This window comes from Apteryx mantelli, chromosome 1 (genome assembly GCF_036417845.1).
Source record: "Apteryx mantelli isolate bAptMan1 chromosome 1, bAptMan1.hap1, whole genome shotgun sequence".
Lineage (NCBI taxonomy): Eukaryota > Metazoa > Chordata > Aves > Apterygiformes > Apterygidae > Apteryx > Apteryx mantelli.
The window spans coordinates 82301480-82328670 of NC_089978.1; the positions used below are offsets into that span (position 1 = coordinate 82301480).

At 38.2% G+C, this 27191-nt stretch overlaps 1 protein-coding gene across 6 annotated transcripts in view; it reads left to right on the forward strand.

The window, feature by feature from the left end:
* The window catches only part of TBL1X (transducin beta like 1 X-linked), a 210438-nt gene that overhangs the window by 148030 nt on the left and 35217 nt on the right, over positions 1–27191 (forward strand). For 5 of the 6 annotated variants that reach the window (XM_067296336.1, XM_067296356.1, XM_067296383.1 and 2 more), the window contains 3 exons: positions 4899–5006; positions 22548–22693; positions 25431–25680. In XM_067296336.1, the coding sequence (XP_067152437.1) occupies positions 4949–5006; positions 22548–22693; positions 25431–25680 (454 nt within the window). In that variant the 5' untranslated portion in view covers positions 4899–4948. Of the gene's footprint in view, positions 1–4898; positions 5007–22547; positions 22694–25430; positions 25681–27191 lie in introns of those variants that run through there. The other variant, XM_067296374.1, reaches the window with a different exon arrangement.

A 27191-nucleotide genomic window follows, 5' to 3' on the forward strand; every position in this document is an offset into this window, starting at 1 on the left:
GGAAAAGCAATCACGCTATGTGAATAGGGAGTGTGATGCAAATAAACTAGTCTTGACTGACCTGGCTAGGGCTGTGCAGAAGCCTAGCTATACCCTAGGCTGCCTTCTCCAGAGTCACTTGGATGGCCCATTAACAAGATCCCCAGTGCTCCAGAAAGGTTGAATTTGAGAACAGCAATATGTCAGTGTATGGAGCCAAATCAAGCCCAGTGCTGTACTCAAGGAAATAATCTTCCCTGGTTACCCAAAGCACAGGGGAGCGTACTGCAGAGGTAGCTTTGCTGGAGCCGGCATCCAGCTCATCCAACTGAATGAGTTAGTTCAGCAAAAGCCAAGCAGCCCTAGAAGCAGAAACAGCGAGAGTATATCAGAGCTAATAACCCAGCTTTCTACCTCTGCATGTGAAGCATATCTGCAAGCCTATACCTACAGAACAGAGAGTTGAGTATATATTTAAAATAACAGTTAAATTTAATTTTGCATGATCTTTGCGGGATCTTAAGAACCCATCCACTGAGTGGTTTTGGATGTTTGGGGTCCACAATACTTTGGGAAATCAGTAGCCTGAGTAGGCTCTGCTCACAGGTTCAAACATTCCTAAATATCTGCAGGATCATAGCCCAAATTATTAAGTCAAAGTTGAAGCAAGTAGAACTTTCTATTATGTGTAACTGGGTGCAGGAAAAAAAGTTTCCAATAAAGAAAGCTGGAACATGTGTTTGAATGCTTTCTATAAATCTGCTCGAGGTTGTGAAGAATTCAGATGTTACTGCTGGTTTAAGTGTGAAATGTCTCCAAAAGCACATCAGTATTGTCTCTAAACTACCCCTTAATTAAAAAAAAAAAGTATTAATTTAGCTAATACTAGTCTTCAGTAACAAAAGGAGACTGTCAGCAGAAATAATTATATCACAGTGATAACTAAAGGTTTTTGGAGCCTTCTACAGAAGTTTACATTTTTACATTAGAAATATTGAGGGGGAGGCTTGTGTGTTCCTTGTGAATCAGACTTAGAGATACACAAGAGATAAGTATGTTTCTCTCCTTTCCACCATGTTTTCTGTAGTCTGCTTCATTTGGGCTGTTTATCTGTCCGGAAGAAGGAAATCGAAAAGATTGTTAATGAAATCGAGCATGGTCTTTCGTTGCTCAGCCAAATCTGTAATGAATAGATTTCTCTGGGTCAAAGCCAAGATCTCTAGATCATTGTGGATGGTTAAAAGCTTTACGGTTGTGTATCTGATTGCTGCAGTGGCATCTGTGGGAGGGAAGGAACCTTAAATGTATGAGTGGGGATCATCTGGTTATTTATGGCATGGTAACAATGTGTATAAAAATATGATCCAACGCATATGTCAAAGTAATTCCTGTTCACTGACTTCAGGGAAAATACACTGTAAATTCAGCTCCTTGGTGTGTTTGGGATTTTGATACAAAGGTAGTTGCTCTGAAGGTTTTTCTGTGGCTGTAAAACTATTTATTTTGCAGTCAGGCTGATTTTCTCTGGTTTTAAATCTTTTAAGAGAAGTCTTCTTTAGAAAAACAAACAAAAAAAGGCACTCCTTCTTTCCCTCCCCCTTCCCAAAGCAACGCTCTGTATATGGGAAATACCACATTACAGAATCACAGAATGGCTGAGGTTGGAAGGGACCTCTGGAGATCATCTAGTCCAACCCCCCTGCTCAAGCAGGGTCACCTAGAGCCCATTGCACAGGATTGCATCCAGGCGCGTTTTGAATATCTCCAGAGAAGGAGATTCCACAACCTCTCTGGGCAACCTGTCCCAGTGTTCTGTCACCCTCACAGTGAAAAAGTTTTTCCTCATGTTCAGATGGAAGTGTCTGTGTTTCAGTTTGTGCCCGTTGCCTCGCGTCCTGTCGCTCGGCACCACTGAAAAGAGTCTGGTCCCATCCTCTCGACACCTTCCCTTCAGATACTTGTACATGTTGATAAGATCTCCTCTCAGCCTTCTCTTCTCGCAGTACTCCAGATGGAGCCTCACCAGGGCTGAGTAGAGGGGGAGAATCACCTCCCTCGACCTGCTGGCAATGCTCTTCCTGATGCACCCCAGGATACCATTGGCCTTCTTGGCCACAAGGGCACATTGCTGCCTCATGCTTAACTTGGTGTCCACCAGCACTCCCAGGTCCTTCTCCGCAGAGCTGCTCTCCAGCAGGTCAACCCCCAACCTGTACTGGTGACTGGGGTTATTCCTCCCCAGGTGCAGGACCCTGCACTTGCCTTTGTTGAACTTCATGAGGTTCCTCTCCACCCACCTCTCCAGCCTGTCCAAGTCTCTTTGAATGGCAGCACAGCCCTCTGGCGTATCAGCCACTCCTCCCAGTTTTGTATCGTCAGCAAACTTGTCTTAAATTCATGTCTTAAATTAGCAGGATGCATCCAAGAATTGCATTTGTAGGTTCATGATAATTTTTTATTAACAAGGTTCATTTTACCACACAGTACGTCATTGCTGAAACTGAACTTTTGTAAGAGGTTTCAACTTTACCAACTTTCCTACCACCAAATACTGAAACTGCTATTTTGAAAATATTTTTTAAAAAATTATGTTGGGTATTTTTTAAACCTGTAGCTGTCAAAGTTTCTTGATTTGTTGTTATCATGACTGCAGTAATGTTAAGAATATATTTTAAGTACTCAAACAGATGGGGATAAAAATGGCCATAACTGTTGCCATGAATGTCTTTTTTGTTCTTCATTGTTTGGTGATGATTATGCAAAAAGAGGCACAGTGAATTATTAATTATTCAGAAACAAGTCTGTTTACCTGGAAGAGGTATGTATAAAGTTACATTTAAAAGTTAGCCCTTTTTAAGGAGTTTCTTTATTGGGTTTTCTAAGAAGTGCTGTCCTTCCAGTACATTCTCATTGTTAAATCTGAAATGCTGTGCAAACAACTTTTCCATGTTGGGGACAGATTCCCCCAGCGATGCCTTAGCCCTGCTGTGAATGCAGAACGCTGTCCGGGAGCGACCAGAGCTGGGCGAGGGGTGGAAGGAGCGCAACCGGCACTGGCGTCCGCTCTGCTGCCCGGCTGTGGGGCTCAGCCAGTCTCCCCCGCAGCCACGGGCACTGCTTTCTTTGTTCTTTCAGTGTCCTTCCCCTGCGTGCTCTTCATGTCTATAGGTGTACTCTGTTAGCCTCGTTTCTTTGACTTGGCACAGTTGTCCTTCCAGTTGCAAGGTGGCTTTAGTTTAAAAGGTAGACTTATCCCATATCCAAGCCAACTACCACCTTAGTAACTGAACCCCTTAGAGATGTCAGTGCTTTCAATCTCCTGATTCTGTAGTAGAGAAATTTCAGCCCATTTTACAGATGAGAAATAGAAAAGAGACTGAAAGACTTTCCAGGGACTTGCATGGTATTTGTGACAGAACTGGATGTTGAATGCTGCTGATGTTGTCCTTGTCCAGCACCTCAACAGAAGGGTGATGGTTTTTCCAAAGTAGAGGAGATTTTCCCTACTGAGACTGCAAGATTTTCAATATTTTCTGTCTTCTTGTTTTCCATGAAGTGCAAACTATAATAATACAGACTAGAATACTTGACAAAGATGACTCCCAAATTAGGAAGGTATGGGTTGCTATGGAAAAACAGCATCTAAGCCATTGATGAAATATGGCAGTACAGGAGAATAAAAGGCATAACAGGGTTCGAAAGACATCCATTTACATAAATATGCTGAGACATCTGTTACAGTCATGAGTGACCTACTGGTTTAAATCATCAGCAGGGGAAACTTGTAGTCGATCAGCGTTGCCTGCAGTAGCAGGTGCTAGTTTAGGCAACAGGAATTACTGAAGAGGTTTTCAATGAACAAAGACCTTTCTGCCTGCCAAGAAGAGACATACGGAAAATTGAAACAAATAGCACACTCCTACGATGTTTCATTTATAATACACAACAAGATTGTAGTGTACGCTTCTATGTCCAAATCTTTACATGATTAGTTATAGATATGTTGCGGCTGACAAAGATGTAAAGTTTATGTCTGAAAAATACTTACGTCCTTTAAAACCAAACTACTTGAATTAAATTCCCAAAAAGGAAATGAATTGTCATCAAGATTTAATGGAAAATGTTCCGAGGAAGTTTATCATCTAAAATACAGTGTGTTGTGTATTGTCACAGTATATGCCCAAAATAGTAATGTAAAACTGTCATCCTAAAGGTTATGATTACATAAGTGAATAATTGAAGTTTAATTCTTGCTCATCATTAATCACCAAAGACATTATAACATTTAACTTTTTATAATGCCAGGATATTTGTATTCCTTGTTGGCACAAGGTATATTGCATTATTTCACACACATACACCCCTGTAATAAAATTTGTAATTTCATCTTAAATTTAGATTTGTTTCTAGTTTATGGGAACTTTATTTAAGTTCTCTGCATAACATATAAGGGAAAAGTCTGTCTTTTAAGTGGATGAACTACTGGACAGAAGACTAGATTACAAGTTTGGGGATAGAAAAAATTGTGATTTGGTATACTACATGTGACTGTAATTGCCAGCAGTTCTGATTAGAAAATATTCAGGCAGTAAAGAGTAGTGTCCAAAGAACCTGTAATAAAGCCACATAAGCAAAAGACTTAACATTTGAAAGGGCTTTCAAGATTTAAAATGTTCTCTCTCCCTCTGACTCTCTATATATGAAGTATTACTCTTTAATAATAATAAAAGGTATAGGATAGCTTGAGTACTTGATTCACAATATTTATTGGGTGCTACACATAGGGACATAACAGCTCTGATAAATATGAATATATGAGACCTTTAAATACCTTAACAACTCCCACCTCTATTTTGATAAAAAAAGTAATAATGAAGCAAGATAAAACAAAAACTGTTCTTTTCTTTCCCTTTGAACAGAGCGTGGATCATACTTCTCGTAAACCTCATCATATTGAGGTTGGGCTAAGATGAGCATAACCAGTGACGAAGTGAATTTCTTGGTGTATCGCTATCTCCAGGAATCGGGTAAATTGCCTGTCTTTCATCACAACTCTAGGTCATAGATGAAATGGGGGAAGCTGGCTTTTTGCATGGCGTTGCTTTAGGAATGTTGTATTGAGTGATTGAGAGTGATATACACAGACTAAATGTTTCTTGCACAAACCCATGTTTCTTTGAAATCATAGTCTTCAACATAATAAAAGTGCAAACACAACACAGGTACAAAGTAAACATTGCAGTTAGGCAAAGCAAGAAAATAACATTATGTTAACAAAAGTTTTTGTAGAGTTGTATCATCTCAGCCAAAGTTTTTTTTGGCAGCACTGACACAAGCACATTGATTCTGTATCTCTTAGCTACTTGAAATATTTCTGTCAGGTACTTACTAAGTAAAGAAGGATTTTCTCCAAATACATTTTACATTGGCTGTATGAAGTTGAGCTCCTAAATGGAATATTGGGTGCAAATATCTGATGTTTTAGAATTTAATCAAGGTAATATGTATGTAAACTGTGCAAGTGACATCTCTTTTTGGTGTCAATGTAGCTCTGTCTTACTATCTCTTCCACTGCTGTTTTCATCCCCAAAGCAAGAATGTCTTTTAGAGGGTCTTTCCTTTTAGAAGTAAAGTTTCATCTTTTCTTCAAAAAAATATTAAAATTGAAATGTAAAATTTAGAGTATGCTTTGTTTTCCAAGTCTTGAATCCACTTTCTGACTGCAAGTAGTAGAAGTTCTGTTTACTAATGGAAAATGCTTTGTTAATGTAGAAGTGAGAGGGGGTCAGAAACGTTGCCAAAAGATTTATAGTCCAAAACCCAGTGTACCTAAGATTGGCTCTCTGCCCTGGGTTGATGAAAGTAGAATTGGCTAAAAATCTTTGTGTTTCACATTCTGGAAGACAAAGGCATGGATTTTTGTGAAAGGTACGCCTCTTATTTAAGCCAGCTTCAGAATTAGCCCTCCAGACATGGGAGATGTCTTGAACAGAGGACCAGAAATCCAGCAGGTAGATGATACTGGGTCAGCCTGCTTCTGTTGGACTAATGAGCCATGGATATGGGCTCCTTAGATATATTGTTTTGATTTGTTTCTTCCCCTTCCAAGGCTATTTCAATCCCAGGAGCCCAAATCCGTATGCAAGGAATTTGCACTGAACTTCAAAGGAAGATTTATTATAGTTTTTCAGGATTTGGTCTTTTAAAACATTTCTTTGAGAGCACAGTGCTGGCCTGTGTTAGTAGCTGTTTTCTCAGGTTATATTCTTCTCTCTAATAACAAAGCTTATCAAAAAATGGTCTGGCTCTTGCATGCAATCTGATGAAGGAAAGATAGGAACTAAGAAAAATAAAATTTTGTACAGAAGTTGTTTGTTTTTAAAAATAAACTATGGGGTACTGCACTGGAAAAGGCTTTTGAACATGAAAGCGATGCACAGATGGACATAATCAGAGCCTCAAGAATCCTGAAATTGTTTTACATTGTTATATTTGTATTGTAAGAGATTCTACATAACAGTATATTAATACAGTAATTTTTTCTGATGAGAAAAAAGAAAAACAAAGAAAGCTGTCTTTTATATTCCTTTTAATACATCAATAGGGTAAATTAGTGTTGTGTAGTGATTCAGAAGGGGGCTTTACAAAGTCAGTCAAGAACAGTGCTATCAGCCAAATGTCAGGAAAAGTTCTTTTATGTAACCCCCTCCCCCACAGGCAAAGAATTTTTTTTGCCACTTTAGGAAGAACTTCACACACAAATTTTCATTTAAATTGCAAGTTGTACTGCTCTTATTTTCTTAAATAAAGCACCAAATGTTTTTCTTACTTAATCCACTCAGACCTAAAGACATTCACAAATATGCCTCTGTTTTTGCCATATTTTAGCCCTATATAAGCTGATAAGTGAAGAGAGGAGAAATTGGGGTTAAATATGTGAAGAAATATTCAAAATGCTTCAAACTGAACATATTAAAACCTAGATACTAGGTACTGGTTTAGTAGCTGTACCTGACAGTTGGCAAGTAATTCCGTTCAGCACATGAGAACTATAAGCAATGTTGAATTCACCAATCTCTTTAAAAAGCATCTTACACTTAGTTTGATCTTCTTCCATACTCTCACTGTTTTTCTACAGAGATTGTTATATCTGTATTTTCAGATAAGGTAAGATAACAAGACAGAAATTATTATACAGCATCTTGCCTTTCCACCTACTAATATAAATACCATAAGACAAGATGGCAAATGAAAGATGTTTAATCAACAGCTTCAAAAATAATGTATGCCAAATTTAGAGGACTAGTGTTTATTTTAAATTAAATTTAAGTTCAAACCCTTACAGTTTAAGGAGTTTACTGAAAACAGGGATTGTTAGATTGATTGTATATTAACATTAGCTGAACCCAAAGCTTCTAAAAATTGTATTGAGCATGGCCATAAAAATTGTTTACAAAACCCGCCACATGTTCTGTTTTCCTTTTCAGTTGTCTTTCTTTAATCTTCTATAAAAATTCCAGGCTTTACCCATAAACTACAGGGAAAAGGTGGGAGGAAGAGAGAAACAACAAAAGGAAATATGTATGATAAAACAACTGTGTAAAAAGCAACCTATCCCTATGACATTTCAAGTATTTTGCAGCTGTAAGGCACAGAAACACTTGAGATTATTTGAAACATTACCATAGCAAAGATACTAATGAGTGCTTTGCATTTCAGTATGAAAATGCTTGCAGGTTATTCTACTGGAAGTTCAAGTCTTCTAAAATTGAAATTAGAAGTGAAATTCAATAATTATATTTTCCTCCTTAATTCTCTCTCAGACCAGAAAAGTTGCACTGGAGAGTATTAAGAGAGTTGAAATGTCTAAACCATTATTGTTGCTTTTTAACAAATCTTGGCATACCAAGGGGAGTTCCAGTGAACTGGAAAAAACAAATGTTGTGCCAGAATTTTTTAAAGGTTAAATAAGATGATCCAGGTAACTGTAGGTCAAGCGAAACCATTGCAAGGTTGAAACTAGATACCTCCAACAAAAAATTAAGAGATGACAACATAGCTAATACCAGCCAGCCAGCGAGCTTTTGTGGATAATAGGCTTGTTGAGCAAACTTGATACTGCTTTTTCTGAGATTACAAGTTAAGTTGACAAGGATAATAGTAATACCCTTAGACTATTAGATGACATTTACTTAGTCTTGTTGACACTGTGGTTGAAAACAAACAAATTAACAGTATGTAAAATGAGTATAGCCAGAGTGGTCAAATGGATTAAAAACTGGTTAGCAAGAGAATCTTGAAAAGTGAATGGAGATGGGGAATATTCATCTCAAAGCTTGTTTCCAGTGGGAACTCACAGGAATCTGTTCTTGGCCTGTTACTGCTCAATAGCTTTATCAGTTACCTGGAAGGAAATACAAAATGATTCCTGAGTACATTTGCAGATGAAACGGAAATTGAAATGGTAAACCGTGGCAATATATTAGTTACACAAACTGATCTAGATTCAGACTGTGGATATAGTCTGGATAAAGGCTGTACGGTTTAATAAAATAAAATATAGCCAGGGAGACTGTCTGCTTCGAGTGCCCTGCTGCCTTGCTTGCCCTTGCTCGGGCTGTTGCCTCCTGTGAGTTCTGCTGCCCAAGGGCCCAGGTCAACATGGGGCTGGAGAAGGTGCCTGGTCCAGCCCTGCTTCTAGCTTTGTGATGGGGACAACCTCTCAGTGTTAGGTGGTGCACTCAAATCCCTCCACTGCAACACAGGACTTGGACAAGTTTATGCTCTAATTAGCCATATAAAAATAAAGAAAGAATTGCCTCCTCACATAGATGCTGTCTCAGGGCTGATCTTTTGTCAAAAAATGCAGTGCATCAGGCATAATTTTCATTTAAGCTCTGTGGGCGTAGGAATTCCACCACTCAGTTTGCTAGGTGTTTTCACTTCCACTGTAGAGTCATGAACACCTCCCATTCCTGAGGTATAAAGAAGGTGGATGTTTAATTTCAGTTTAAGATTGTTGCTTCCTATCCAAAAGCCAAGTCCTGCAATATTCAGCTTAGTCCCTTTTGAATATGAGCTTTTGTCACACAACTTAAAATAGTCCAGTTCTTAAAATTGCCAAGCACTTCCAAACTTTTTTCATCCCAGGAGTCAAACTTTTATAAATTAAATTATATTTATTTGTAGGTGTCTTGGTTCAGAGACTATGTTTAAGTGAAAATGTTGGACTTAGTTAATAAAATAGACTTGGATTATATATGTACTACGAATGTTCTACCAGTGCAGAAATATGAGCACACAAAACACTCCTATGGTGGATATGGTTATACCAACAAAGCCAGTGCGTTGACACAGATGAAACAAGCTATGTGAAAAAAAGTATAGATCTACCATCCAAATAATGTTGGATCAGGATTGCACATCTTCAAATCCTGATCAACATACTTTTGCCAGCAGCAGTCTTTACTGCCAACATATTCCTTCTATTGGTTTTCTTCAGAGTGAAAAACTGTGTTTCTACCAAAATCATATAAAATTCAAAATACAGAGTTTTGCCGTTCTGGTTTGTCTGCTCAAAACAGAATTAGGCAATTATTTCTCTTTTGGAGTGAAAATCAGAACAAGTTACCAGTATGCAGTAAGAATTCCAAAGAGAATTGAAAAGGGGGAAGGAAAAAAAAAGACAAAATCGGGGGAAATCAAATCTTTCACATACCTTTTAATCCAGAGTGTGCTGCCATCTGTTGTGTGTAAAAAATCCTATATTAGGTCCACATGCTACAGTAAGTTACCTTACTTATCTGGCCCAACTTGTCAATTCAATTATTAAAGCTTTTTCAAATTTAAAGTTTTTGATGTATTGATTGATTTGTGTTCCTCTTCTAGCATTTGCATGTATTTCATGGTATGGAATCCTTATCTGAAAATCAACTTCCCATCTATCTATTGCTTGTGCTGCTCTCTAGCAGGACATTTATTGTAGTGGATGTCTGGCAATGACTTGTTATAGTTAATGTTGCACAACAGTTTCCATTTTCACTCTCAGCTTTCACTGTTCAGGTTGAATTTTTCCGTATTTTATGACATACAGTTGATAAACTATTCCTCAGTGTACAATCAATGCCATCTCCAAGGCAATGGCGTAATAAAAACATTAGCTGCATGCTTTTGCTAGACGAGATTTTCAATGAAATTTTTAGCTGCTGACTTGGGACAATTTACCATTACGCTTCAGAATTGTCATTTGTTTCTTCCCAACCATACAAGTTAAGGCAGCTAATAATATATTGTTGTTTTCACTCCGTAGATTCAGAATGACAGCAGTGCATTGGTCTATGTTTGGTTCATGTTTGACAGTTTTTCCTTGTTTTCTTAAAAGATAAGATTTTCTCTCTTGTTTTAAGCATAGGCTCAAGGGCACAGTTACACAGCATGAAGTGTTTCTGCAAATCATGGCACAAAATTCTTTGTAGAGTTAGCATGTGCAAGCAAGGACCTTTCCTGTCTAGTGGATCTTACTGTCATTCTGCCTGTGGACGTTGTAAGGGATATGGATGTTCTAAAGCTTCAGGGATTTCATCACTGTGCTGTTGTCCAACCAGATACTAATATTTTGAATATTACTAAATTCCACTTTTCCCAATGTCCTCTACAATTTCTTGAGAAGGAACCAAAAAATTTTGAAGGAAAATATCTTCTTCATGAATCATTCTCATAATTTTTAATGAAGTTTCATACAAAAGGTAAACAAAGTATCACAATTTCCACAGGTAAGTTCTCAGGCAATAGGAAATGGCTGAAGATTAATATTCTGTTCTATTAAATTTGTGCCTTACGCAACTGTCTTATTTATACAGGCCTATGTAATTCTTGTCCAAAGTCCATATTTTTCTACGTATGAGGTACTTGTTTAGAGTATTTTGAATAATTGTGTATGGCACAGAGTTCTTGAGTCACAGATGTGAAAAGTGCATGTTCAAAATAATTCAGATAAAGCATAGCAGAAAATACTGGCATATACAGGTCTGCTAAATTTACTTCAAAGCTTACTGCTTCCTTGGCATAGTAGGAAGGCTGCCGCTAGGTAGAAAGGGAATATACAGCGCATGGGTTTTGCTTAAATTATTAAAATATACACCTTGAAGAATAATTCATGAGAAGAATGAGGCTCTTGTCAATAAAGGCACTTGTCCAGTGTGGCAGTAAAAATAATAGTGTGTACTGGTAATGGAGTCTGTGGATAATGATTTTTCTTTTGTTTTTTCTTCCTTTTTTTTTTCCAATTTGGCTCATTAGGATCATAGTATCGTTCAGATTGGAGGGTATCTCAGGAAGTCACAGAATCACGGAATGAATGAGGTTGGAAGGCACCTCTGGAGGTCTGTCGTCCTACCTCCCTGCTCAAAGCAGTATCGGCTAGAGCAGGTTGTTAAGGGCTGTGTCCAGTCGGGTTTTGAATATCTCCAAGGATGGAGACTCCACAACCTCCTTGGGCAACCTGTGCCAGTGTTCAGTTACCCTCACAGGAAAAAAGTTTTTTCTTATGTTTAAATAGAATTTTGTGTATTTCAATATGTGTCTATTGCCCTTTGTCTTGTCACTGAGCACCACTGAGAAGAGTCTGCCTCTGGCTCCTGTACTCCCCCCACATCAGATGTTTATACACGTTGATCAGATGCCCCCGAGCCTTCTCTTCTCCAGGCTGAAGAGTCCCAGCTCTCTCAGCCTCTCCTCATAGGTCAGGCACTCCAGTCCCTTAATCACCTTTGTGACCCTGCGAGTTGCTGGACTTGCTCCATTAGCTCCATGTCTCTCTTGTACTGGGGAGCCCAGACCTGGACACAGCACAGAGGGGAAGGATCCCCTCCCTCCACCTGCTGGCAACGCTCTGCCTAATGCAGCCCACGCTGCCACTGGCCTTCCTTGCTGCAAGGGCGCATTGCTGCCTCGTGTTCAGCTAGTCCAGCCTCTTGCTCAACACAGGGAAGCTTCAAAGGTGTTTTAAAGGACCTGTACATAAAGGTGCTTTTAAACCTGATAGTTGCTGGAATGCTCTTGAAACTGTGTACAAAACTATACTGTAACAGTAAGGATAGGAGACCTTTTACTTGCTGAGGGAAAAATACATCCTTGAAGTGACATTCTCCCGGTCAAAGATAAAACACACATTTTGGTGTTATTCTGATAACTATCTGTGGCTGCATTATTTTTGTGTACATATGTGTTATCGGTGGCTCCTGGGCTGCATATGCTCTGCCCATGGTAAGGAGTAACTCTGTAGTTCATGGACTAAACTCATTGGCACTGAAACAAATATGCTTGTGTATTTGTTTAGCTTCTATTTGCACAAGTACTTTTGTGCTGGGTATTACTGGGTGCTGGACAGGTATTACTGATTTAATAAAATAATACACCATTTAAGGAAATATGTGAAAACTGGGTGTTTAAAGTCCAGGGCCTTAATCTTTTTTGTACATCAATTTTCCTGTCTGAAAATGAGGGTAGTACTATATACGGTACCTCACAACAGATGGTAGAAGGTTATATTCCTAAAATATATTGAAATCCTCTAATGAAAGGCCACTACAGGTGTGCTGGGACAATATTTAACAGTATTTTTCCATTATTTCAAAGTACTATATGTGAATATATAGATGAATATATATAGCTAAACACAGTATGAAACAGATACTAACTATATTATTCAGAAACTGGTGTTAAGACTGAAGGCAGGGATTCTTTCACCTTTTCAGCTGTATGACAACTAGGCTTTGGGGCAATATAAAATCCGTTTTTAATTGTCATGATTTAGCCCAGATCTGGTCTGTGGGCACACAGCTTTATTTATACGATGTCTTACCCTCTTTTGGGCCAGCCTACTCAATTAAAATAAAATGACTTAAGCTTATGGGCAGTTGAATGTAAAACCAGCATTTGTGACATTTCATGGATTATTTGAAATAAATAAATGGCACAGTGCTGTTCTAATAGTGTGTTATATGTTGTTCTAATAGTGTGTTATATGTTGTAGTGACTCCTTTGGATAAGAATGCTTAAGAAATTTGACAAAAGCCATTTTGGTTTAAATAAAAATGTTTCCTAAAAGTCACCCCAGAATTAAAATTCCTATTTAATGAGAAACTGTCTGTAGTTATGTATGTTGCATATAATGTAACATAATATATATATAAACCCCTCTGCATAATGTGTATGCAGTAAGAAAAAGAGTATGCTATAAAAAGGGTATAATTCATTTTAATAAACTGCTACTCTTTTTTTGTTTAATCCCTCCCCTACTTTCTGCATCTCTTTTAGCTAGGGAAGAAGTTACTAAACGGTTCCAGAAACAGTGAGACTGACTCTGAGTTTTAATTTATACATCTTAGTTCAGGGATGAATGACTGCTGAAGAGAGACATCTATTTCTCAGTATTATTACGCACAATTTCTCACTCCATTAGTTATCATCTTTATGCTCTTTGCAAATACTAAATATATTTTTAAAAAATCAGGGTCAGCATTACAAGGCCACTAGCTTTATTGGGCTGAAGTTCCTAAACAATTTTTCTTTTAAGTTATCAAAGCCAAGTCTGGAGTTAGATCTTGGGAAGGATGAAACCATTAGGTTAAATGTAAATACTTTTACCATTCTCCTTTAAAGCTAAGCAAATTTCTAAGCCTTCTAAGGTTTCTGAGCTGACAGCACCTCTATATCTTATGAAACAATGTGTGAATCAAAACCACATTGTGCACTTTTTTCAAAGAACAGTGAATACATACTAACAGTATTTGATGGTCAGTTTTCCAAAATCCAAATTCCACAATGAGGAAGAAAAAAAAAAATTACAGCCACAGAAGTTATTCGTTTTGTCATACTTTGGTTATATTTTCAAAAGAAAGTTGTAAACTACATGAGGGCCATTTTTATATGCATTTGTATGCATAGAGTTATAATTTTGTGCCCTGATATCTACTTTACGGACATATGTGTAAAGAACTGTTTTGAATTTTTTGTGGTGCAGTTCAAGAGGTCCTTTTGAAAACTTCTTTCTCTGTGTCATTTACCCCTCTTGCATAATAACAGCAATTTAAATTCCATGTAAGAAGAGCAATACTTGGTGAAGAATTTTGTAAGTTCCTGTGAAGGAAAAAAATGCACTGAGTATCTTGTTCTTTTGCCATTTTCAAAACCCTGCTTCCTTGGTATTTCCTTCTAGGTCTCTTCACAGTTTTATAAACTTGGTTATTTTAATTTTTCTTTGGCCTGAAAGTTGCCATACAGTGTTGGATCTCAGACACTGAGCAAATATGGTGATTTTAAGTTATATGAGCATAAACAATCATACCTTTGTAAGTTTATTCCATAATATAGGTTCTCTGATTTTGTTTTTGATCACTTAACATCCTGTTTTTAAAGCCTGCATAAATACAGTATTATGATATCATAGAAGTATTAATATTGGGAGGAAGAAAAGTATGTGTAGGTCAGTATGGCTTTGCTGGTAAAACCAGCAAAAGTGTTACACATTTGTCAATTTACTGCTTTTCCTTATGATTCTCCAGGTCTGGTGAAAGAAGCTGTATCTGCAACATTGCATTTTTTTTACAAATAAGTTGGCATTTAGTGCTGGGGACTTTCTGCCTGCACAGCTATGTCCGTTATAAATCCCACCTCCACAGCTGCCTAACCAGCACAGCTGTACTAGCACTTGTTTGAAGTGACCATTGGTAGAAACCGTCCTGGTGGTGAAGTTTCTCTATGCCCACTGAGCATCAGCAGTGGTGTCCTATTGCCACTGCTTGCAGATCTACACTACAACTGATAGAAAAACATGGCTTAGGGAAAAATCTGCGGTCTTTCTTATCTGAATGTGATCCTTAAAATGATGCATATCTGCTGTTTGGATGTTTGATTCCAAGAACAGGGCTAAATGATAACATCCCATCAACTTGGAAGGAAAAGAATACTTTTCTTTCTCTTGCAGTGGCCTTTGTAAGTTATTTTAAATCTTGCCCATGGTTAAATTCAAGTGCTAGTTCTGTGTTGACATTTATTTGCAAGTTGTCAGACTAATTTACAGAGAGTGAGTGAAAATGGGGATTATTTCAGACCTTATTTTTAAAAAATTTTTTGAAGTTCCTCTTTCCATTGCTCGTGTTCTGTTTTCTGTCTTTATCGTATTTCTCTTTTTGTTAATTTGCAGTGCTCAGAAAGACTTCAACAATGAATGCCAAATACTGCTCATCAAAAGATCATTTCCAAGTTGTGTTAATCTTTTCCAACATATTTTCCTGCATGAAAAAGAAAAAAACCTGCCAAAAACATTCTTTGGCACATAATAAAATAATTTTGGGTAGCAGACATTTGCTCTGAATTCTTGGCAGAAGGTGAACAGGTCAGATATCCAAGAAAAAAGGGTGTAACATTTAATATTAGTGAGTAATTGCTTCTACAAAATTTAGGGTAACAAGCACACTATATTTTTGGCAACTAACATAAGCTGCAGTTAGGGATCCTTTCTTCATGCTTCCCAGGGACTGTGAAAGAGCTTGTAATACAGGATGCATTTCCCAGGGCTCTGGAAATAATTTTAATCGTTCAGCAGTCGTAATCTTAAAACAAATGTACAGGCCCTATTGTTCAGCTGATTTTTCTAAAAATATATTTCAACTGCAGTTCTTATTTTAAATTGCTAATGTGTGTCCTTATTAAGCCCTTTATATAATTGCGAAGGTAAGTCTTCAAAAATAAGCAGACACTGCCAAAAACAGAGAGGCGCTCTAGGTTATATTACTGAGAAAGAAAAAGCTCAGCTTGGAGAAGAATCTCAGTCTGCTGTGAATAGTAAACAAGATGTGGTTTAGGATTTTTGCCCACCTATTTTTTTAACTGTTTGTAGAATATTATCACTGGCTCTAGGCACCAAACTTTTATTAATTTCAACCAAACATATTTCAGGGAAACCACTGTCCTCTTTGTGAAACCTCTGTGTATGTACACTAGGGTTCTGTGAAAATAAAGTTATGTTTACATAATTACATTTAGACAAAAATTTAAGGAGAAGTAAGGACGGGAATCCATGTTATGTTCATAATTCTTGCTCACAGTGCATAATACAGATGGAGAAATACTAGATTTTAAAATGGCAACTGCAGTCAACTACAGTGAAGAACATCATTATATTCTCTTGGGTAATGGGCAACAAAACATGTAATTTACTTCAGGAACTAGCATGTATTAGGCCCAGGATCAAGAAAATACAGTTGTTCTAAGTTAGACTGTTTGCTTCTGGTTTTGCAGCCAGAAGTTGCATTCTTATGTGAACTTTCAAATACGGACTTGATGATACATGTTTCTTGCTTCTCTACGCTAGTTAATCTAGACCTTCAGAAGACTTGGTTTGGTGCTAATTGTGCTGTTTGTACATCATTAGTCCTTGGAGGAAATGATTTTGTTAATAGGCCTGTTTCACTGCTCTTTAGTGGAACTTTTTTAAACTGCAGTGGTAAGCCTCTGATTTATTTCAGATCACCACATTACACCATGCTGCCTTGCCTTGCTTCCTCCTTAGATGGCACTCCCAAGACCTGAATGTCAAACTGGGCAAGACATTTTTCCGCTAGTTGCGTCTGGTTTCCTTGGCACTCTCTGCAAGCCATTGTGCCGGGTTTGGTGGCATGGTAAGGCTGCCGACAGGAGAACATGGAGCTGTCTTGTCCTCCTGTGTGTGATTTTCTTTTGCCTCGTTATTCTGTGGAATGTTTCTACTTGATGGGCTAAATCGCCCATGAGTTTTGCACATATACCCATTTATGGTTATAAAATGGCTTTACTTCACCCTCTGATGCCCATCTTTTTTCCCCTGCAGCCTGTACAACTCTAGTCAGCTCCTATATGCATTCCATTCTTGCATGAATTTTACATCACTAAAAGTTGCAATAGATACTAGGCGCTACTTAAGAAAACAGACAATCATGCACTCAAAAAAATGAGATTGCCAGCAGGTCACATTGTAGCAGTTGCAGGTTGGTTCTATTGAGCCAGAATTTTTAATCATTTGTACAACCTTGGTCATTTTCCTATCTTGTACCTGCCAAATACTTTCTAAGAGAACAGTGTGTTACTTCAGAGATGAAGACTGGAAGAACTACTGTTGGGAAATTACATAAAGACAATGCAGTATCAGAGAAATCAATGAAATAAATAAGAAACGTTGATTATTTTACACTGCACGTAGAGATGGTTAAATTATTAGAAAGAAAGAAGAGGTCATCAGATAGTTTATGTCTTCTCTCTATCTCTTTCCCTGTCTCTCTCTGTCAGCATCGCTAGTTTAGTGATTAAAAGATATGACACAGACCACCATACAAAATTTACTTCTTTTGGGGACAGAGGGCCATGCTTGACATGAGTGATACAAAGATTTGTAAGAATGGTTTGTTACTTGCACTCAGTTTTTGGATAGAGGCTGCTCATCATACAAATACCTGAGATGTGTGGGAAAGACAATTTGACATTTATAATTCCTTATTCTCTGTCTCCTTCAGCAGTAACAAATGTTTCAGTGAAGACACACGCAGTATGAATAATTAAACTGAATAGTTTGCAAATAACCTAGAGGCAAAATCTTTTTTTAATAAACGGCTTGAAAAGGCTGTTAAGTAAATTTACCAGAAAAACAACAAATTCCAGGTAATTCACAGATAGAAGACTAAAGCAGTACTCAATAGATAGCTTAACTATTGATAACCAGGGACTCCAGAGTAACTGGCTAAGACTGTTATACTTCAGAAGTCATTGCTACCAGAGTCCTTTTTGTGTAGTTCTGTTCACCTGGACATTTGCAGCAGAAGGTGCTGTAGCTGTTACTGTTTAAGAGTGCAGTTTAAACAAGACTGCTTTTTACAGTGCTAAAGGAATCAGAAAGTGGAAGGAGCACTTAGTGAATGGCAGGTCGTTGGATCTACGAGCGCCAGATGAACTTGCGCAGGGTTACTCAGCAGCACCCCATTTGCGTGCTTATAAGGAACAATTCTTAACCTTCCGAGCAGGTGAGACGCATCTCTGGTGACGGCAAGGAATTCTCAGGGCTACGTGCCAGTGCAGTTCTCTTTCCTTATGCCTATGTTTGGTATGCATTGGTGCTATGAGCCAGGTTTATTACAGACAATTAAAATTACATAGCCCACAGGTCAAATGAGCACACAAAGAACAAAATTATGCTTGTTAAAACAAAAACTAGTCACTTTGTAATCAATGACAAACACTGTTTTAAGGGAGGCCCATTTTTAACTGAAAAAGGAGCAGTCAAGGGAAAAGAAAAATCCCAGACATCTCTATTTCTGCAGTTACAGCAAAATGTACCAGTGAGGTTTTGTGAAACAGCCCTACATATGCATTTTTGGCACTGCCTAGGGCAAGAATTCCCAAATGGTTGTATATGTATTGCTGATAGTATGTACAGACACCTCGAAGTGGGAAATGATACAGCACAGAACCGGGACCTGTTATCACAGTCAGTGGTAAAAAAGTGTGGGAATCTCTAAACAAGGAATTTCTCTTAGTTTTCAACTCAAAACACTTGCATAACAATTTCTGGAGTGGGGGGTGAGAATTCATTTACGTTGTTTCCTCTGCATTCATTCTATGTCCTCTATTTTATGTTCTATAAAATCTTTCAAGACCCAACTATTCCACAATTCATAGATCATGTTTAAAGGTAACATCATTGGAAGTCTGCAGTTAATCCACTGTTGATTTGGATATTTTTTCAGGTATAATACTGTATAAATAATATTTACACATTGTACAGAGTTGATGGTTTATGTTTCTCATCTTTTCACTAGAGTGAGTCAGGAAAAACCTGGAAGCCATTCTTTTAATTCTGCCAGAAGATGGCACTTCAGGCAAAAAAAATGCACAGGTTTGTCACTGCAGCAGTGACTGTCCAGTTTGCTGGTGCAAAACCAGTTAATTGTGTGGCCATGGTCTTCCCCGTCAGCCCTTTGTGTTTATGTCTTTAGCTTTAAAAGCTTATAGTCTCATTTCATGTGTCTTTGGAGGATTTACTACATTAAGATTTCATTTACTGATGCTACCTGAATATAAATTAATGCTTTATAGAGTTATTATTACAATTACTTAAAATGACAGGATTTATGGGAAATAAGGCATATGGAGATGGATTTGCAACTTTTTTCTTTCTTTTTTTTTCACTGCTATTACAGCATTTCTAGCTTTGGTCTATTGGAATTTCATATCATCTCTATCATATCATGTCTTTAAGATTCCCATTTGCAGAGCACATTCTGTCTCTGTTCTCTCTCTCCCTAACTGCCTTGACAGCCTGCATAGAGTCACTGGAGGGGGTGGTGTGCTGGTTTCTTGGCTTTGTGTTCCCTAATGTGGTTTCATGAACTTCAGAAGGAGAGCCAAGTTAACATTTGTAACACAAGCATTTAAATAGCTAACATTTAAAAAACTTGCCTTTGTTTAATAGAAATCACCTTTTTGTAAGACTGAACTGTAAAGAGCTACACATTTGCTATGTAATGCAGTGCACTCACACACAGAACCCCAGAGAAAACTGATGACATCTGGTAACTATAAAAGCAAAGCTCAAGTGATTTTTCAGTGTTATCAGAAACCTGACGTGGGTAGAGCTTCAATCAGGATTTTCTTAATTGTATGCGTCATCTTTAAAATTTTCATATAGGTCTTATAAAAACATTGCTATAGTTGTGTAAGAAACCAGGAGATAAGTAGCTATTGGTTACCTGAGTTGCTTTTTCTTTAATTACATTTGTATGTCAGGATTTTTCCAAGAGGGATGAGGACCACAGTGTCTAGCAGCACCCACTTGAACAGTTTCACTCTGTTGATTTTCAGCATTTGGATTTTTTCAGATAAGTTTTTAGGAAAGTTGTCTTGAATGCTGGAGACATGTGAATATTGCTGTTCCGTGACACTGGAGCTGGGAGTGTTGTGTTTTGTCATCTGACAGGTGCTTTTGTAATGGTTCCTTAGCATCGAGAGAACCTGTATAATAAAAATATTCATTACAATAATACAACCGGGTTTTTATGCTGAGAATGTCCTTTGTTCACATGCAGTCAGGTGAGCTGTGTTACTCTTTGAGGATGTGGCAACTCAGTACAGGATAGTGAGGTTAGCTGTATGTGACATTAATCTGGCAAAGCCATCACTTGAAATTTGCCAGCAGCCAACTAAAAAGTCAGCAAGATACCAAATACAGTAATGACAAATACAAAGTCATAGCTAAACCTACTGTACATCCACAGTAATGATTTTCTCACCTTCTTTATAGTTGTTTGTTGGTTGCCATTTTTATGCCATCCATCTTCTGATTGAATCCGGGACTATTTTGCAAAATACTGAGCTGCCAACTAGCATAATAGCTGCTGCCTGTTATAGTAGTGAACTTCACTGCTTCTGGATGACAGCTTAATCACCTGATTCCTCTCCATTTTAAAGTAGATTGGCTGATTTATCCATCATACATTTTAAAGTCTATTCCTTTTCAAGAAGGTATTATTATTGTTAATATTATTATTAATTATGATTATACTACACATAAATGGAAATTAAGGGGGATCTGATTCTGTAATTCTGATTGCATGCCATATGTTTAGAGAGAGAGAGAGAGATTTCAGTGTTGAGTGATCAGGCCATGGACCTCTGACTCAGGCTGCATATGCTCAGTGCTTGCTTTCTTTCTCTTTGTGGAACCCAATAACGTGCTTAAATATCCTACAAAACAAATAACAAGGGAAAAACACTGCCCTGCAGATCTTACAGTCTGTTTTGGATGCAGCAGGAGGTGAGGCAGCTCATAAACTAGAGCAGGACATAAAGAGCAAGATAGGGTAAGAAGGGACCAGGGACTAGATAAATGATACTGCATAGTTTTTCAGGTGTTTTTTCCTGTGCTTTATTTTCATACCTTGCAATCTTTTGTAATTATGCTCATAGCTGGACCAGACGCTTTTGAGTGGCACCCTAAAAAACTGGGGGACAGTCAGGAAGAGTAAGTAGGGCAGGGATAGGAGAGGATAGAGGGTATTATCAGGAAGAGTAGAAAACATTGGTGAAAGAAAATGTGTAGGGGGAGAGAATCACAGAGGAATGAATACCTCAGTTTTCAAATACGAGGCGTTCTGTTTCTTAGATTGTTTTTACTATCTATTTATCTATAATCTTGCATGAGAGTTCTTTGCAATTGAACCACTTGCAAAAAGAATCTTAAAAATATTTGAGTGAGAGAGTGAGAAAGCATTACTCCTAAAGTTGTGGAATAAGCCCAAAATCCTGTCCTACAGCCCACACACAATTGGACATTGCATTGATATGGGGGAAATCCCTCAACGGACAAAGCTATAAATGAAACTACTGTTGACAACGGGAAGAGGCATAGCTATATTTAACGGAAGTATTTTCATTTGAGAGCTGCTTTCTTTTTTTTCTTTTTTTTTTTTTTCTTGTCTAGTTGGTGGAGACTGCTAGGGCTCTTCCTGTTTGAGACAGTGCATGGGTGGTTTCCCCAAGGCTTTTAATGTTAGATTAATGCTCTGGAGACAGTGTGGTGATAAATGGGTTCCTACAGTTATATCTACATCCTGTTCTCCCTTCCCCCTCCTGCGTATGCCTGTACATACAGTCAGTCTGCAGTGCTTGCCTTGATATCAAGCAACAGCTCAGAGCAGCTTCACCCAGCATTTAAGACACATCTCTCTCTTTAAAATATATCCGCAAAAAATCTTCAATTTAGGATGCTGTCGGCTTCATTACCAGCTATTTCTAGGACAATGACAAAAATGAAATAGAGAAGAGAAAAACTTATGATTAAAAGAAGGGTCTATGAATTGGCTTGTCATCTGCTGTGTGACACATTCCAATTAATTATGTTGGCTGCTACTGTTCACTTTCAGAAAATAGGTTTATGGGAGTGGCCTTTGTTGTTGTTGTTTCATGTTTTAATGGCGATGCTCCGCATGTCATATTACACTCAGCAATAAATGTGGTGAGCAGAGGATTTGAAATCTCTTCCCTTCAATGAGAGAATGGCACGCCTGTGTGAGCTGCATCTCTGCTTTGGTTTCATGCAACTTGTGCATTGATGGGGATTTAAGTATTTGGCTTCAGAAAACACTGATACTAAACCGTAGAAAGGAAAGTGAAGATTTGAGTCATTTTTACTATTAACTGGACTTGCCCTTGGGGTGATTCGTATTTTTTCCTGTGTGGGTTTTTTGTTTTTTTTTTTTTTTAGCAGTAGATTTCTTTGGTGATGCCTCCCCGTGTGCATTTCCACTGCTGTATGACTTCCCTGGGATGGAATGTGCCTGGGGAGGGGGAGGGCTGCAGCAGTGGAGGAGCCCTTGGGATGGCTCCCTTTAACCTTCTGGGTTCCCTGTAACCAGCTTGCCTTCCTCCGTTCACGCTCTGGCGTCTTGCAGGTCTTGCAGCCAGCTTATTTTTAGATTGCGAAGGTGCATGTCAGTGATGTGTTTCGCTTTCGCGTCATGGCTTCCTCTGCCTGCTTTCAGGTTTCTCCCACTCGGCCTTCACGTTCGGTATCGAGAGCCACATCAGCCAGTCCAACATCAATGGAACACTAGTGCCACCTGCCGCACTCATCTCCATCCTCCAGAAGGGGCTCCAGTATGTGGAGGCTGAGATCAGCATCAACGAAGTAAGTCCCCCCGCCGCCACCAGCACACCCCACCTCACGCAGTGTCACTTTGGGGGCTGACCTTAACAGCCCAAATAATCCTGAGTTTCTGCTGGCTTGGTTCCATTTTGTTCCTCATCTCTATTTTGCCCCACTTTAACAGAGTGCTGAAAAGCTCTGGATATATATATATTTCAATTTTCAGCCATGGGTTTGAGGGCTTCTTTGTATCGCTTAAATGGATTTTATCGTGCTCCCACTAACGAAGTCAACAAATCACAAGTGTACAGATTCTTGCAGCAAACAAGAAAATGTACGTATGTGTGTTTATAGTGTTGTGTTTTCAAGGTCACAGCAGGATTCAACAGGAAAAGCCTGCAGTGTGGGTTAAAACTTCAGCCCTTGTCTCTGTTAGAAGCCAGTACTGCATGCAAGCCATGATAAGCCTGATCAAAAGTCCGCAGAAGTCACTGGAGAGATTCTTTTTGATTTTGGTGGCTTTGGCTCAGACCGTATAAAGACCAAGCATCGTCCCATCATGTACATGGTGAAGGGATTGTGGGTAAATTTTAATCCTGGCTGGGCCACTGGTTGTCTGTATGGATTGTGTAAGCGGCCAGCAAAGTGCCTCTGCTCTCATATTGAACTGCTTGGGGAAACAAAGGGAGTATGTAGGAAAAGCCAGTATTTTTGCCCTGCTGACCTTAAAAGCATGATGCTTCAAGGGGGAGTGAAGCAGGACAGATAAGCAAGTGCTGCATTGCAAAACATTTGCTATAGATGTTTGTAATTGTCAGAGATCTGTAATAAATAATAATCCATGAAAACCTATTGCTTTTTCCTCTATAGCTGAATGTAGTATGTGAAAAACATGGGTGAGAATAAAGGAATGTAAAAAAGAGAAAAGTTTTTGTTTTTAATGTGTGATTTGGAAACTCATTTGGATTTATCAGTAACATTCCATATAGTTTTCCTTTTAAGACTTGATATCATGTTTAAGGGTTGTGTATATGTTATTTTTTAACTGGAACAATGACATTTGACATTCATGCCAAGCTGCGCTTTGATGCAGTTGTAATAACAAACCACTGTTAGGAATCTGTCTCAATTTGCTGCTACTTAACATTTTGCCCTATGCTTGAAATTGGATCTACAGAGTTAGACACTTCCACCCATGAACAACAAGTTCAGGTTGTATGAAAGCTGTATGGATCTACTCCTATGAATCCCCCTTGGGGATTCAGAATTGGCCTCAGTTGGGAGAATGATCTAGAAATATGTGTGTCGGCACTGTTAACCTTTATGGTGCTCTCATAGTGGTTTGATTCTGTTCAAATACATACTTGTTAAGCACGTTTCAGCAAAATAAGTCATTTGTTTTGAAGTCCAGTCCCCCATAGTGGCTACATATATGCTTCTGTTTCTGCATGTCACTTAAGTGTAATCAATGGGTCTCCAAACTCATGTTTATAAAATGGAAGTATTGTTTATGACTCATGGAAAGACAGTCATGGAAATGTTCTAGTGAGCAGTTTTACAGTTAAAAATTTAAGATGCCAAAAATCCATTGGCAAACATTTTTTTCATTGTGTAAAAAGGATTTGAGCCAGTATTCAAATAAATGTGTGTAGAGACATTTACATTAAAAATGTTGAGGGAAAAGAGTGCCTATATTTGTCTTTTCTAATGATTCTTTCCTCTTTTATCTTCCCCATGAGGAAAGAAGTATGTATTATCTTAATATTGTCATTGTAAGGGATAATTCAATGAATAGTCCAACAGAAGCATACTAGTCAGTCAAATTACTATTTTTCCATATTAGTTATTGTTATCCATTAAAAATGATACTGTTTCCCAGATGCTTCATCTATCCATATTCTAACTCATATTCCTAAAACCCCAAACTTTCACTGCTGGGTCTTGTTTATTTCAAATAATTAAATGGAGTTTGAAAGAGATCATAAAAATGGCATTTTATTGAGACTTCAAAACCTTTACCCCATATTTAAGATAATGGGAAAGTTAAAGTGAGGCTAAGTTAAGTAGATAAAGCAGTTGTTGGCCTGAGTCTGTATTAAGTCTTAAAAAATAACCCTTAAAAGTTAATTCAATTGATTGTTAACCCTGAAGCCTATTTAATGAAAATCTACATGCAAGTCCTAACTATTTGTCTATGAAACTGAAAAAACAAAAACAAAAAAGGGAAGAATAATAGTACAGCAGTCCTGTAAAATCAGCTACAACTGGTGGTGCTGAACTGGTGAATGCAGTATCACAAACCATTGAATTTCTGCATACGTCTTGTTTTGTCTGAGGTTCATTATTCATCTACCACTTCCATTCAAATGTCACTGCTCATGCAGCAAGAGAAACAATTCAACCAAAGTCTATTTCTCAGTTTTAGCCATGACTCATTATTTCAAAATACAAAATAAAGAGAAACTTTCTGTCATCATTCAGACAATTTGATTTTCATAACATAATTTTTTTGCATCTGTAAATAGCTTCTATACCTGACTTATAAAAAATTGCAATAAATTATCTGTTCACAGAACAGATTTCTAAGTTGAACATGAACACCACCATAGTGGATGTGAGAGAGAGATGGACCACAGAAGTGTGGCACTATAGGTTAAGTCAGGGTGCAGTATCTTCACACAAGCTAGTTTAGTTTCTCTTTAGGGTTACCTCTTTGCCTTCCTTGTCTGTAGTGAAGATCCTGAACCTGCAATTTTACTGCTGCTCATTTTCCCTGCAGGATGGTACAGTATTTGACGGCAGGCCAATAGAATCACTGTCTCTGATAGACGCGGTGATGCCTGATGTTGTACAGACCCGGCAGCAAGCGTTCAGAGAGAAACTAGCTCAGCAACAAGCCAGTGCAGCAGCAGCGGCAGCAGCAACGGCAGCAACAGTGGGAGCAACAACGACTGCTGTTTCCCAGCAGAACACACCAAAGAACGGAGAAGCCACTGTGAACGGAGAGGAGAATGGGGCACATGCAATAAGTAAGCCGACATGTGCAGCTGCTTTCCGTTACCGGGGTAGATTTGGGTTGGAATAATACTCTTGTAGTTAGTTGCCATCGATAACGTGACAGGACTCAGAGGAGTTATTCCAGGAGGGAGGTGTATTTTTGGAAGGCTACTGAGTGAACATCACATTTCCTGTCACAGTGCTCTGTTTTACTGGTGCCTCCTCAGAATCCAAAAACTTCAGCTATCTTCAAAACTGTGAGTTGAAGCTGGTGTCATGAAGTGGATCTGTATGCTGTTTCCTTTGAGCAGGCTACCCAAACTTCATCAATATTATAAGCTTTATAAGTGCTTTTAGACAATTGATAAAAAATTTTTAGACAATTGATAAAAATTAGGACAAACTGTAGCTACAGTTGATCATTTTGGCCAGACTGATGGTTAAATTAATAGAAACTGGGAAGGAGATGGGCTGAGAGGTTGGGATTTACAAGCCATATATGTATTGGTAAATAAAACATCACCAGAGCATAGCTTTGAACACTATCCTGTGACAGCCATAGCCTTATTAGCATGGTTCTTGGCACAGTTTGGCCTGTACACGCTAGCCATCTTAGTACAGTATGGTCAAGCACAAAATAGAGGATTGCATGGGCCAGGAACTATTCCCAGCAGACAGTTTGGATGCAGCCAGCTTGTATTAAAGGCATAGAGGACAGTATTCCTAACCTGTTTTATTTAAGAGTATCTGCTTAGTCATACGGACCACTGCAAATATCTAAGTAAGTGCTAGCTTCCCTAGACTTCCCTAGTCTTTGGGAAAAGTCAGAGTCCTCAAGAGCTCTGAATTCACCTCTGTTTATTGATGACAGACGGAGACTAAGCTAGACATGGTTAGACATATAAAACAAGGACTGCACATACCAGCATGTGTAACTAAATCTTGATGGCTGTGTTGACATTGTGGGGCAGATATGATTAATGGTTCTGGTTTCTGTGTGCAAACCATGCTAGGGCACTGGCTGCCCTCTGAAATGAGAATTTAATCCCTGATTTCCCTCAAAAAAAATCCAGAAGAACATGCTTGGCAGGTTTTGTGGGAAGCTCCAGTAGCTCTTTGGCTTAGACAAGCAGGAGGTCAGGGCTGTAGTCATGCAATGGACCGTATTTGTTCTGCAGCATAGATACCTTTATCAGTCTCCATCTTCTCTTTGATCTTAACAGATTCCAATATGAGTCAGTCAGAAAAATGTTTTCAAAACAGGTTTTTCTTTGGAGAACTCCAGTTTGACAGGATAGTTTTCCCCTCAAAAACTGCAGTGATTTAAGTTACACTTTTCTTTTGAGAAAACAATTGTAAAAAAGTTCTGAAAAATTCCAAAATATTATCTCTTTCTAGACTGTGAAATGTTAATGTTTTACTTCAAAATGATCCTTTGCTTTGAAATTGAACTTATTTCATATATAAAGGGTACAAACAGATATGAAAATACTTTCAAATGTATCAAACTGTGCCATTTTGTTTGTTGACCATTTCCTTCAGC